Source organism: Lepus europaeus, chromosome 2, assembly GCF_033115175.1.
Source record: "Lepus europaeus isolate LE1 chromosome 2, mLepTim1.pri, whole genome shotgun sequence".
NCBI classification, from domain to species: domain Eukaryota; kingdom Metazoa; phylum Chordata; class Mammalia; order Lagomorpha; family Leporidae; genus Lepus; species Lepus europaeus.
The window spans coordinates 76,349,246-76,362,199 of record NC_084828.1 but is presented as its reverse complement, the minus strand read 5'-3'; the positions used below and the strand labels follow the sequence as shown (position 1 = coordinate 76,362,199).

General features: G+C 39.4%; 1 protein-coding gene across 1 annotated transcript in view; it reads left to right on the top strand.

Moving 5' to 3' along the window:
• Positions 1–12,954, top strand: part of GSK3B (glycogen synthase kinase 3 beta) — a 233,731-nt gene that overhangs the window by 211,933 nt on the left and 8,844 nt on the right. Inside the window, exon 10 of the mRNA XM_062208662.1 lies at positions 3,206–3,304. Within this exon, the coding sequence (XP_062064646.1) occupies positions 3,206–3,304 (99 nt within the window). The remainder of the gene's footprint in view (positions 1–3,205; positions 3,305–12,954) is intronic.

Here is a 12,954-nt window from a genome sequence, read left to right as displayed (position 1 = left end):
CTTTGATGGCAGATTACCGCACAAAGCAGCTATCAACTGGGCCTGCCGCCTATCCTTATGCTGTTCCTTCTGCTTGTCTCGCTCCTCCTCCTCCTGGTCTCTGTTAAACAGCAGAAGCAGCCTTAAGAATGTCAGCCAAGGGGGTGCTTGGACCCATCCCTAATTTCTGAAGCTTTCTTCTAATATCAGGGGCGGCTTGAGTTAGGAACCTATCCCCTAATATGGCATTTCCTGCTTGATACTTAGGTATCAAGTTGAATAAATCAATGTTTATGTAAAAAATTTTTTTAAAAAATTTTAAAACTACATTAGTGGCAGCCAGTTGCATTAATGGTTCAGCAGTTAAAATGCCATTTGGGACACCACCATCCCATTTCAGATTGCCTACCTTTGAATCCTGGCTCCAATTCTGATTCCCAGATGCATGCTAATGCACACCATGGGAGGTAGCCAGTGACAGCTTGAGTACTTGGGTCCCTGCCACTCACATATGACACCTGAATAGCTTCAGTGTGGGCCAGCCCTGGCTATTGTGGGTATTTTGGGAGTCAACCAGCTGACAGAAGGTATCTCTCCATATCTCTGTCTGTCCCTCTCTCTCTTGCATGCACCTTTTTGTGTGCACCTTTTAAATAAAAATAATTTTTTTTAATTAAAAGAATAAAGGTGAACTAAAATACTTCTTGCTCTTGCCAGGACTTATAAGAAGGAATTACTTGGGAGTGACTGCTTAATGGATTTGGGACATCCTCTAGGGTGATGAAAATGTTTTGGAACTAGATAGAGGTGATGGGAGTACAATATTTTGAATGTACTAAATGCCATTGAATTGTACATTTAAAATGACTAGTTTTATGTTATGTGAATTTTATCTTATTTTACCTTATTTCATGACATACCTTTGAATTGTCAAAATATATCTGTAGCTAAGAGAATAATGTCTTCCTCTGATTAGTATGGTCATACAATTATTTCTTCAAACCATGACACATTAGAGTCAGCATGAGTTCTCACAGGTTAAATGCTGGAATGACAGATTTGAACTAGGGTTATCTCAAGCAAACTGAGAGGTCACATAACCTAGCACTAGAACCACACACTTATATAATCAAGCTCACCACCACAACTTATTATGTATGGATATTATTAGATCTAATATTGTCTTAAGATAATTTCTTTTTTTTTTTTTTTTTTTTTTTGGACAGGCAGAGTGGACAGTGAGAGAGAGACAGAGAGAAAGGTCTTCCTTTTGCCGTTGGTTCACCCTCCAATGGCCGCCACGGTAGGCGCGCTGCGGCCGGCGCACCGCGCTGATCCGATGGCAGGAGCCAGGTGCTTCTCCTGGTCTCCCATGGGGTGCAGGGCCCAAGGACTTGGGCCATCCTCCACTGCACTCCCTGGCCACAGCAGAGAGCTGGCCTGGAAGAGGGGCAACCGGGACAGGATCGGTGCCCTGACTGGGACTAGAACCTGGTGTGCCGGCGCCGCAAGGTGGAGGATTAGCCTAGTGAGCCGCGGCACCGGCTTAAGATAATTTCCTTTTTTTTTTTAACAGTTTTTTTTTTTTTTTTTTTGGACAGGCAGAGTGGACAGTAGAGGGAGACAGAGAGAAAGGTCTTCCTTTTGCCGTTGGTTCACTCTCCAATGGCCGCCGCGGTAGGCGCGCTACGGCCAGCGCACCGCGCTGATCCGATGGCAGGAGCCAGGTGCTTCTCCTGGTCTCCCATGGGGTGCAGGGCCCAAGGACTTGGGCCATCCTCCACTGCACTTCCTGGCCACAGCAGAGAGCTGGACCGGAAGAGGGGCAACCGGGACAGGATCAGTGCCCCGACCGGGACTAGAACCCGGTGTGCCGGCGCCGCAAGGCGGAGGATTAGCCTGTTAAGCCACGGCGCCGGCTAAGATAATTTCTTAAAACTCCTATACAGAACTTGATTCTTGGAAGGGGGAAAAAAAAAAGCCAGTCTGTATTCAGCTGACAGATACAACCTTTTTCTCACATATAGGTAAAAAGCCTATCTCAAACTTTTAATAAGTGACAGTTTAACTGAGTTTTTAAAAAGGACTTGAATAGGGGCCAGCACTGTAGCTTAGCAGGTAAAGCCACTGCTTGCAATGCCAGCATCCCATTTGGCTGCCAGTTCAAGTCCCAGCTGCTCCACTTCCAATCCAGCTCTCTGCTAAGGTGCCTGGGAAAACAGCGGAGGATGGCTCAAGTACCTGGAGGAGGCTCCTGGCTCCTGGCCTCAGACCAGCCCAGCTCCGGCTGTTGCAGCAAGAGCTAGTGGGTTCCATCTGTTAAATAAATAAATAAATCTTTTTTAAAAAAAAAAGATTAAAGACATTCTAATTTTTTAAATAAAAGCAGTAAAATTTTTTTTTTATTTGACAGGTAGAGTTACAGACAGTGAGAGAGAGACAAAGAGAAAGGTCTTCCTTCTGTTGGTTCACTCTCCAAATGCTGCTATGGCTGGCGCTGTACCAATCCGAAGCCAGGAGCCAGGTGCTTCTTCCTGGTCTCCCATGCAGGTGCAGGGGCCCAAGCACTTGGGCCATCCTCCACTGCCCTCCTGGGCCACAGCAGAGAGCTGGACTGGAAGAGGAGTAGCCGGGACTAGAACCTGGCGCCCATATGGGATGCTGGTACCGCAGACAGAGGATTAACCGAGTGACCCATGGCGCCAGCCCAAAAGCAGTGAAACTTTAAACAGATGTTTCTTAAATCCTATTTCCAGAGTATTTAGATAGATCTTAAACAGTTGGGTAGATTATACATTCAGTTTTACATACTTACACATATAGACACACACAGACCACACTCTTACTCTCTTTGCTGTGACAAGATCACCCTCAAATCCTGTAGCCAAATACTGCCAGAGGATGGTGGGGGAACCTAGTATATGTAAGTCAGTGAAAGAGCAAAACATGTCTTACTAATAAGCTGACTCTCAAACTTTTTGTCCACTGCTGTTTCCCAAGATATCTTTAGTTCTTAACATTAGCGTGTGGTGCTTTAATTATGTACTACAATGTTTCTGTGAGCTTTCTCTGAGTTGATTAACTAGATTAGTGATTTAGTTTCAGATGTAGGTTTATGGTATCTTCTTTTTCTGTGAAACTGGTATTTTAATATAGTATCTTATGTTTATTATTACCAACAAGTTAAGAATGGGCTGTAGTAACATTTGTGTCTTGCCTTCTCTAGAACTGTCAAGTAATCCACCTTTGGCTACCATCCTTATTCCTCCTCATGCTAGGATTCAAGCAGCTGCTTCAACCCCTACAAATGCCACAGCAGCCTCAGGTGAGGACACTTAAATCTCTAATGTTTAAAAAAAAAATGGTTACCTTCATTTTATTTCATGTGATTTGTGAACATTTCATTCCTTTTAAGTTCCAAAAACATGGCACAGGCAAATGAGTAAATGTGAATAAAATGAAGATTTCTTTCCAAAAAGAATAAAACAGAGTCACCCATTAATACTTGATATATAAGATATATAAATATCTTCTTTTAATGTTAAATTCTATTACCTTAGTTATTTTAAAAGTCATGCTTTCCACATAAGTTAATAATATGCATCAGTGAGATGCTTACAGCAGAAAACAGTCTTTACAGATATGTTACTGAATATAATTCATTTGAATTCTACCTCCCTGAATATAAATTATGTTATACTAGAGAGAGAAATTTTTAAGAACTATGAAACATATTAGAATGATTTTTAATAATTAGAAAAGACTAAAAACTGAAACACAAATACATTTAACTTAGGATTAGATCAGAATGTGACTAGACTCTCATCTATTAAAATAACATATATATTTTTCTCTTAGAGGAACTCCCAGGTTGGAGCTAGGTTGTGCTTCTGGTCCCTTAGCCAGCTGGTGTGGAAGACTAATTCATGACTGTCATTGCAGTTATTCTGAAAATAAGCAGTCTTGGAGTGAACTGCAGTTCCTCCAAAGAATAACTAGATGCTCTTTAAAATAAACAAGTTAGAAAACATAATAGGTAGCACAGTTAAGGGCTTAGAATTTGGTACCTTTATTTTCTCCCACCAAAATTTAAATGACAATATATCATATATGTCATATGTCATATTGAACTGAAATGGATCAGACCCATTTTTGCTTTGGCTGTTTATGCTGCAGGAGGTGAGTTTGGGTAATTTAAAATAGTTTCCTTAATATGAGTTGCCAAACTCATTAGTGATTGCAACCTAGGTTTTTAGGCACATTATCTTCCTGGTACAAGCCTGGTATAACTTGATTTTATGTTGCTTTGATATAGGTTATAGGATTCACAAAAGTTTTACATTGCTGTATGTGTTGTTATAGCAGTTAAAAATCAGAGTTCAGCATAAATATGGAAACATTGGAGTTTTACTCTGAGAGTTTATTCCAAAATTGACAGGGTATGAGCAAGTTAAGGAATGGTAATTGAGTTCAGAACTAAAATGAGTTTACAAAAGTTCATGCTTTGAGTACCAAAGATTTTCTGTAATACTCTGAGGTTCCTAGTAGCTAAATAAAGAAATAATCTTAACATTGCCCATTGTTGGAGCAGGCATTTATCATAGCAGTTAAAAGGCTGCTTGGGATGCCTACATCCCATATTGCAATGCCTGAGTTCAAGTCCCAGCTCCATTACTGATTCCAGTTTCCTCCTAAAGCACACCCTGGGAGGTAGTGGGAATGACTCAAGATGTTAGATCCCTGCCACCCACATAGAAGACTTGAATTGACTCTCAACTCCCTGTTTTCATCTAGCTTAGAGCCAGCTGTTGTAGGAATTTAGGGAGTGAACCAGCAGATGAGAGACCTGTCATCTGTCTGTCTGTATGTATGTTTCACTCTCTCTCTCTGTCACTCTGCCTTTCAAATAACTTGTTTGAAAAAAATTCCACTGTTCATTAGATAGAAGTGTGCTGGTAGCTTAAAGACATAATGTTTGTGGCTCTGTTATTTTTTCTTTATGGTCTCAGATTTGGCACTAAGGGAAATTTTGTTTCAGTAAATGAAATTCTCATCAACATAACAATAAATGTAATAGAGTATACTTTTTAAGTGCCCATCCATGTAAACCAAAGGCATAACACCATAGTATTCATAGTTAAAGAAAAATAGTTTCCTATTGAGCCGAAGTGCTGAAGGCCATAAAGTATGTCACAAACATATTTCAGGAAATGTTGGTCTGGACCAAGTGATTGACTATATGACCTCAACAACTGTCTGTATTTAAATATATACAAGTTTATATATTTTAAATAAGAATTTGGCAGTGTGAGTTACATTCTTTGCAGAGACCTTAAAATATACATATCCTCTGTTTCTCTCAGCTTCAGTTTCTTTATCCATAAAACAGAAATAGTAAATACCAGTTGCATAGAGTTATAAGAAGAGATACAAACTGTTTGAAGTGCTTAGCACTTTGCCTTGTCACTTAGTAGGCAGTCAGGGAAAGGAAACTGCTATTATTTTTTTTGTTATTGCCAAATAAGGGCAGATTCAGACAAATTAAATAGTCAGGCATTGGAAGGCAATGTTGACATTCATCCTCTTAAAAGAATCTGTGGCCTGGGCCAGCATTGTAGCATAGTAGGTTGAGCTGCTGGCTGCTCCACTTCTGATTCAGCTCCCTGGGAAGGCATCCAAAGGTGGCCAAGTGCTTGGACCCCCTGCTACTCAAGTGGGAGACCCCGGTGGTGTTCCTGATTACTGGCAATGGCCTGACTGGGTCAGGCCATTTGGGGAATGAACAAGCAGATGGAACATGTCTTTCTCACCTCTCCTTCTCTATATATAACTCTGTCTTTCAAATAAATAGGTAAACCTTAAAAAAAAATTTCAAGTTAATGGGAAATTAGAATTAAAAAACAATGTGGCCCTTACATGAACTTTTTGAAGTCCCTTTGCTTAGCAAACTAAATAATAACAAATTTTAAATCTATATATAAAGATATATAAAGTAAAAAAAAAAAGAGCCAATTTGAACTGAATGGTCAACAGTGGGAAATTGTTTTAATATATTGTGAAATTCCCATTTTTACTAGCTGTAAAAATAATTATGAAGCTTATAGACATTTATAAAAATACCCATTCAAACTTAGGTGGAGAACATTTTTAAATCATAGGAAACATGTTAGTAACCATAACAAATGTGTGTTTTCGTGGTGGATAAGGTCTAAATAAAAACATAAAAGATAAAACAAATATGTTAAATTAGTTGGTATGGATATTGGTTGTTTTTCCACTCAAAATACTACCATCATCTTTTTAAATTGTTTAAAATAGTTCAGTATCTGGGGGCATTATTCTTGATCATGGCTCTGATTGACATGAGAACCTCTTGAAAGTTACAAATACTACTCTCATTCCATAAAATATATGTCTTATTTCAAGATTTTATATATATAGTAAATCTGATTTTTTTCCACACCCCCAACTGGTCATCTCATTCACCCCAACTGGGGGCTCATTCAGCAGTAATAAATCTTGAGACATTACAGTTTTACTAATCAAATGTGAACCACTTCAGAGATTATCTGGTCCAGTGTCAGAGTTTAGTAAAAGGTACAATATGGAATTTCACCTAGAACAATAGAACAATTTTGTGCCTTAGTGTATTGGTCTTCTGGCTAAGGATTTTGTGGTGTTTTTTTGTTGTTGTTTGTTTGTTTGTTTGTTTTTTCACTGCAATGGCTTTGCTATTAAAAACAAGTTTGAGGGGTTGATGTTGTCACATCGAGGGTTAAGCCACTGCCAGCTGCTCCACTTCTGGTCCAACTTCCTGCTAATATGCCTGGGAAAGCAGTGGAGGATGGCCCTGGTGTTTGGGTCCCTGCAGCCCAAATAGGAGACCCTGGTGGAATTCTGGGCTCCTGACTTCAACCTGGATCAGTCCTGGCCATTACAGCCAATTGGGGAGTGAACCAGCAGATGGAAGATCTGTCTGTCTCTCCTTCTCTATCACTGTGTTTTTCAAATAAATAAATCTTTAAAAAAAAAATTGAAAACCACTAATTTACTTGGAAGTGGTCATCCCATGATTTCAGTAACTAGAAACTCATTACTACAAGAATGAGCATAAGTTTCTGTGACACCAGCTATAAGAAAGTTTATCCTTTTTTACCCTGAAGTGTATTCTCCACTCAGTAATCCTGCTGTGAGATTATTCAGAATCAAATTATTCCAAATAAAAGTTTTTAATGATGGCTAGCATGTTCTTCATACTAATGACTATTTTCTCTTCTAAATATGAATATCTTCTATTTCTATACAATTATATATCACCTGCACATCTCAGTGTTTTGCTTCTACGCAGCTAATAAAATTTGTCAAAGAGGATGAAGCAGGACCTCCTAAAGATTTTTTGCCTTTGGTCAAGTTACAGATGAAAGAAGTTCAATGGAATTAGGCAAAGTTACTAGAGATTACTCTTCTGTTTGTCTCAGAGTGATTGATTACCTCTCTTGTTTACCTAACTACAGACAAACCTTGTAATACTGCTTTATGTATAAATGATATGAAAACCTTTTTAAAATGCTAAGCTGTTGTCAAGAAAACTTTCAGCCATTTTTCCATCAAAAAGGCAACCGAGGGTAGGCATTTGTGGGGATTTGTCTCAGTGGTTAAGATGCTGCTGAGGATATCCTCATCCTATATCAGAGTGCCCAAATTCAAGTCCCACTCTGCTTCCAATTCTAACATCCTCTAGTGCACATCCTAGGGGGCAGTAGGTGATGGATGGCTCACCTAGTTGGGGTCTCTGCTTTTCATGTGGGAGACCCAGATGGAGTTACTGGCTCCTATCTTCAGCCTAGTCTAGCCCCAGCTGTTTGGAGCATGAATGGATGGAAGGATTCTCTCTCTTTCTTTCTCTCTACCTTTCAGATATATAAAAATTTATATTTAAAATTAGTAGTAACTCAGAACAGTTAGGGTGCCTTTTGAGACACACACATCCCATACCAGAGTGCCAGGTTTCAGTCCTGCCTCCACTATTAGCTTCCTGCTAATGCACACTCTGGGAGTAGCAAGTGATGCCTCAAGTCCTTGAGTTCTTGCCACCCACAGGAGAGACCCAGATTGAGTTCCTGGCTCCCAGCCTGTAGCCCAGTCCCACCTATTGCAGGCATATGGGGAGAAAACCAGTGGATGGGAGATTCATCCACCCAGCACTCTCTCCCCCACTCCCCCCCCACACACACACAGATAGCCTTTTGAATAAATGAAGAAATAAAATTTTTAAGTAACACTGCAGAGATAGAAATTAAACTTTTTAAAAGGAATTCCTAGTGCCTAAATACTTGTAAACTATGTATTTCTGTAATCTGTTTTAGATTTGCTATTTAGACTATAGATTCTGAATTTAAAGACATTTGAAATGTATAGATTGCCCTCACCTTCTTGGGCTGCATTGGTTTATTAGGATTTTTGTTATATCCTTTCCAGGTTGAGAACCCTTCTAACAGAAAAGGGAATCATGTTAAGCAGTTGGATAAGGTCTGTCTTCTCTGTCATTTTACCTGGTCAAGGAACTTTTTTCATCTTGTTTTGAAAAGCTTTTGCTGTTTAAACCAATTCTGGCCTACATTTACAGGTTCACATGTTACTTTCTATTCTTCCTGGATTATATGTGTCCTTCTTTTTAAAGTTATATATATTTTAAATGATGAACTCATCAGAGAAAACTCTTTTAGTTGGTTCTTCTACCTTTGTTTTACAATGAGATTATTTTCAATTACTTGATCAGAATTTTTATAATTTTTATTTCTTGTCAGTTACTATGTCATTTTGAGCACTCTAGCCGCAAAATCACACCTATTTATTTTATGAACTTTTTGAAATCCATTTTGCTAAAGTGTGGCTCAGATTTTGCTATGGTCAATAGCCCTTTTTCTTGCTATTACAGTTATTTTCACCTCAGAATTCCTGTTAACAATATCACTAGTCAGTTCTTTCTATTTGGGTAGAATTAAGCTCAGAGTAATTTCTCCCATTGTTTGTTTCCGCCATTTTGGAGAGATGAAAGTAAAGTAAATTAAGTCAGTTTATTAGGTACTCACTTTCCTAAAGTGAGAGTTGCCACCCCTCACCCCCTTCCCAGATACTATTATCTTTTCCCTCTATGTCAGTTTTACAGTGTGCCTTGGGAAAACTGTATTCCTATCTTGTTTAGTTACACAATATTCAGTATAAGTCCTCACTGGTGGTGTTCTTCCCGACCCTGCCCTTTCTTGTTTTCTCTTTATTTTAACCCAAATGTATGTGGGATTTCATACAACTTTAAAAAAACAGGAATTTTTCTCTACTGAAAATGTAGTTATTTTAGAAAATAAAAATCTCATATTCTCACTTCCAAAAAATAATCACAGATAACAATTATTTTGTATTTTTAAGTTAGTCTACATATAACTGGACAGAGAGACATACTAATTTTTTTTTAAAAATGTGTTTATGCTATTTTGAAGGTACAATATGACTATATAGTATTCAACTGATACTTTAAGGCTGTTATGATTTAATCCTTATATTTGGATATTTGGGTTGGTGTCCAATGTTTGTTTTTTTACTGGGTCAGGGAGGATGTTGCTATTCTAGAAGATGTTTGGAATATATCTTTGCATAAAGCCATGTTTATTCTCTTAAATAATTTTTAGAAGAAGAGTCAAAAGATAAGAGGGATTTTAAAGTCTGTTACATATTGTCAAATTGCCTTCTAGCAAACTTGTCCCAGTTTCCACTGTCTACCACCACTGCAAGTACCTTTCCATTTCCCCAATACAAGAGTGGGGTTGGAGTTATGTGCACACATAAAAATTTTAGATGTTAACCAACATGGTGGCCAAATAATGTGCCTATCTTTTGTAAGTACAGTGCAGCACCCATTTACTCCTGTTGGCTGTGTATCTGAAATAGATTTCTATTTCAAACTATTCCAGTTTGACAAATTCACCAACTTTAATAACATTTTTAATTACCCTGCATGTTAGGATTCCAAGATTACTTTGTGAATTTGTGTGTAGATTCCTAAAATCAAACCAGCTTGCTATTTTCACTGGAACAGAGCTAGGCATCATTTCTAATTTTTTTCTATGCAGAACATATTCTTTCCTATTAAGTCAAAATTGAATCTGGGCCGGCGCCGCAGCTCAATAGGCTAATCCTCCGCCTGCGGCGCTGGCACACCGGGTTCTAGTCCCGGTCAGGGCACCGGATTCTGTCCTGATTGCCCCTCTTCCAGGCCAGCTCTCTGCTGTGGCCCGGGAGTGCAGTGGAGGATGGCCCAAGTGCTTGGGCCCTTCACCCGCATGGGAGACCAGGAGAAGCACCTGGCTCCTGCCTTCAGATCAGCGTGGTGCGCCGGCTGCAGTGCACCGGCTGCGGCAGCCATTGGAGGGTGAACCAGCGGCAAAGGAAGGCCTTTCTCTCTGTCTCTCTCTCTCACTGTCCACTCTGCCTGTCAATAAATAAATAAATAAATAAATAATTTGAAAAAATTGAATCTGACATTTTCCTTCTCTTCCAAAAATAATTTCAAGTCTTCTTGATCAAGTTGGTAAAAAGCCCCTCAGACATTCTTTTAGATTCTTCCCAAGTATTACCTCAGTTTCTTGCCTGAGGTCACATGCTTTTATTTATATACTTTTGTTCTTTATTCCTAAATTAGGTATTTTTAGAGATTTATTTATATGCTTAAAAGGGCGGAGAGAGGGTTGTAAAGAAGGATGTCTTTGATCTGCTGAGTCGCTCCCAAGTGCCTGCAACAGCCAGGGCTGGACCATGCCAAAGCCAGGAGCCAGAAACCTCCTTCTGGGTCTCTCACATGGGTGGTGGGGACCTAAGAACCTGGGTCATCATCCACTGACCTCTCAGGTGCATCAGTAGGATCTCAAACAGAAGCAGAGTAGTCAGGATTCAAACTGGCCTCTGATATGGGATGTAGGCATCCCAAGAGGCAGCTAAACCCACTGTGCCACAATACCCACCCACCCCCTAAAATGGGTATTTTTAACTTAAAGAAAAGGTGAAAATGTCACCTGTTTCCCATGGTGTGCATTTTCCTACCCTGAATAACCAACCTCTTCATTTAAATGTGCTCTGCTCTGAGCTTACAGGCAGCTGACACATCTGTGCTGCTTAGCAGATCAAATATAAGCAGTCATTGTTGCCATGCCCTCTAGGTGTATCCTAGTAGATGAGTTGGCTCACAGCTATATGAATTTCACTGCTGTTTTTTACAATGACTGCAGGCCACCTTGGTGCCTTGTACACATCTTTTCCTCAGAATAATATGAAAGGAGAACTGATGAAGCTTTGCTGAGGAGGGTTCCCTTTTTATGCACACAAAATTTTCAGAATAACTGTAGGCATTACAAAGAGAAAAATAAAAATTGATTCCTTCTCTTTACAGTTGGTACTTTGATTTTTTTTAGTGTGGATTATGATTTCAATTTATACTTATTTGTAGATATATTATAAATATATATGTTATAAATATATATTCAATATAAGCTTAGGATTTATTTCCACTTTGGTAAGTAATGATCTTGTTTGTTCCAGTGCTAGTTAATAACACTAGTTTACAAGACATAGTTTTATAATGGAGGCATTTCTACTTGAAAGAGCTTGCACAGGGACATCCTGAGCTAGCTATATAGTATAAATAGTATACTTCAGGCTGCTAAATTTATATCTTTTAGAGGACTTGTCCCCTCATGAGAAATTTCCAATTGTTACAGAAAGAGGATACCTAGTTAGTTGAAACATATAAAAGAGATGAGGCTTGAGAAAGAACATTATAAAGGAAACAGGAGAATAGTAGTGTACTTAAGATTCCCATCTGTATGAAGTACGTGTAAAACTCAAAAAGGCTATCCAAAATCTGTGCCATTTGATTATTTTAAAAATATTTCGGGGGGGGGGGGGGCAGCAATGTTGTGGTACAGTGGGTAAAGCCACCACTTGCAATGCCAGCATCTCATATGGGCACCAGTTCATGTCCTGGTTGCTCCACTTCCAATTCATCTCCCTGCTAATGACCTGGGAAAAGCAGCAGAAAATGGCCCAAGTGTCTGGGCCCCTGCACCAGCATGGGAGACCTGGATAAAGCTCCTGGCTCCTGGCTTCCATTTAGCCCAGATCTCACCATTGGTGGCCATCTGTAAAGTGAATCAGTGAATGGAAGATTCTGTCTCTCTCTCTCTCTCTCCCCCCACTGCCCGACTCTACTTCTATCTGTGTGACTCTGACTTTCAAATAAATAAATAAATAATCTTTATATCTTTATTTGAAAGGCAGAGACAGATAAACAGGCACTCTGATATGGGATGCTGGTATCTCAAGTGCTATCTTTTTTATTTTTTTACTTCATTTTTCATTGAATTTTAATCACAGATTATCATCCTTGCGAAGATTTAAACACGAATATTAGAAATCCAGCCTGCCTTGGTCCTGGTGTCAGCAGAAATAACACACTCTGGATATATACAAGATTGTGAAACTTTTCTATGGACCTACAAGCATCTTTTTGTCCACAGAAACAGGCATCATGAGGTCAATGTTTCTTGGGCACCTTTCCTTAACAATACACAGTGATTTCTCTTATTCGTTAACACTTAGTCAGTCTTCCTAAAGAAGCAAATTTTCCAAATCGAAAGCCCTGCTCAGTTCCCCCAAACCCAATGTGGTGGATGGTGGGGTGCACCGACGTGGAGAGGGAAGCCAAGCTGGAGCACCCAGGAATAAATTTACATTTCCGCCACCAAGGAGGTATACCTGGTGGGGGGCTTCACCAAAGTTGGTTTTTTTTTTTTTTTTTTTTAAGATTTATTTATTTGAAAGTCAGAGTTACACAGAGAGGAAAGGCAGAGAGAGAGGTCTTCCATCCGATGGTTCGCTCCCCAGATGGCCACAACGGCCAGAGCTGCGCTGATCCAAATCCAGAAG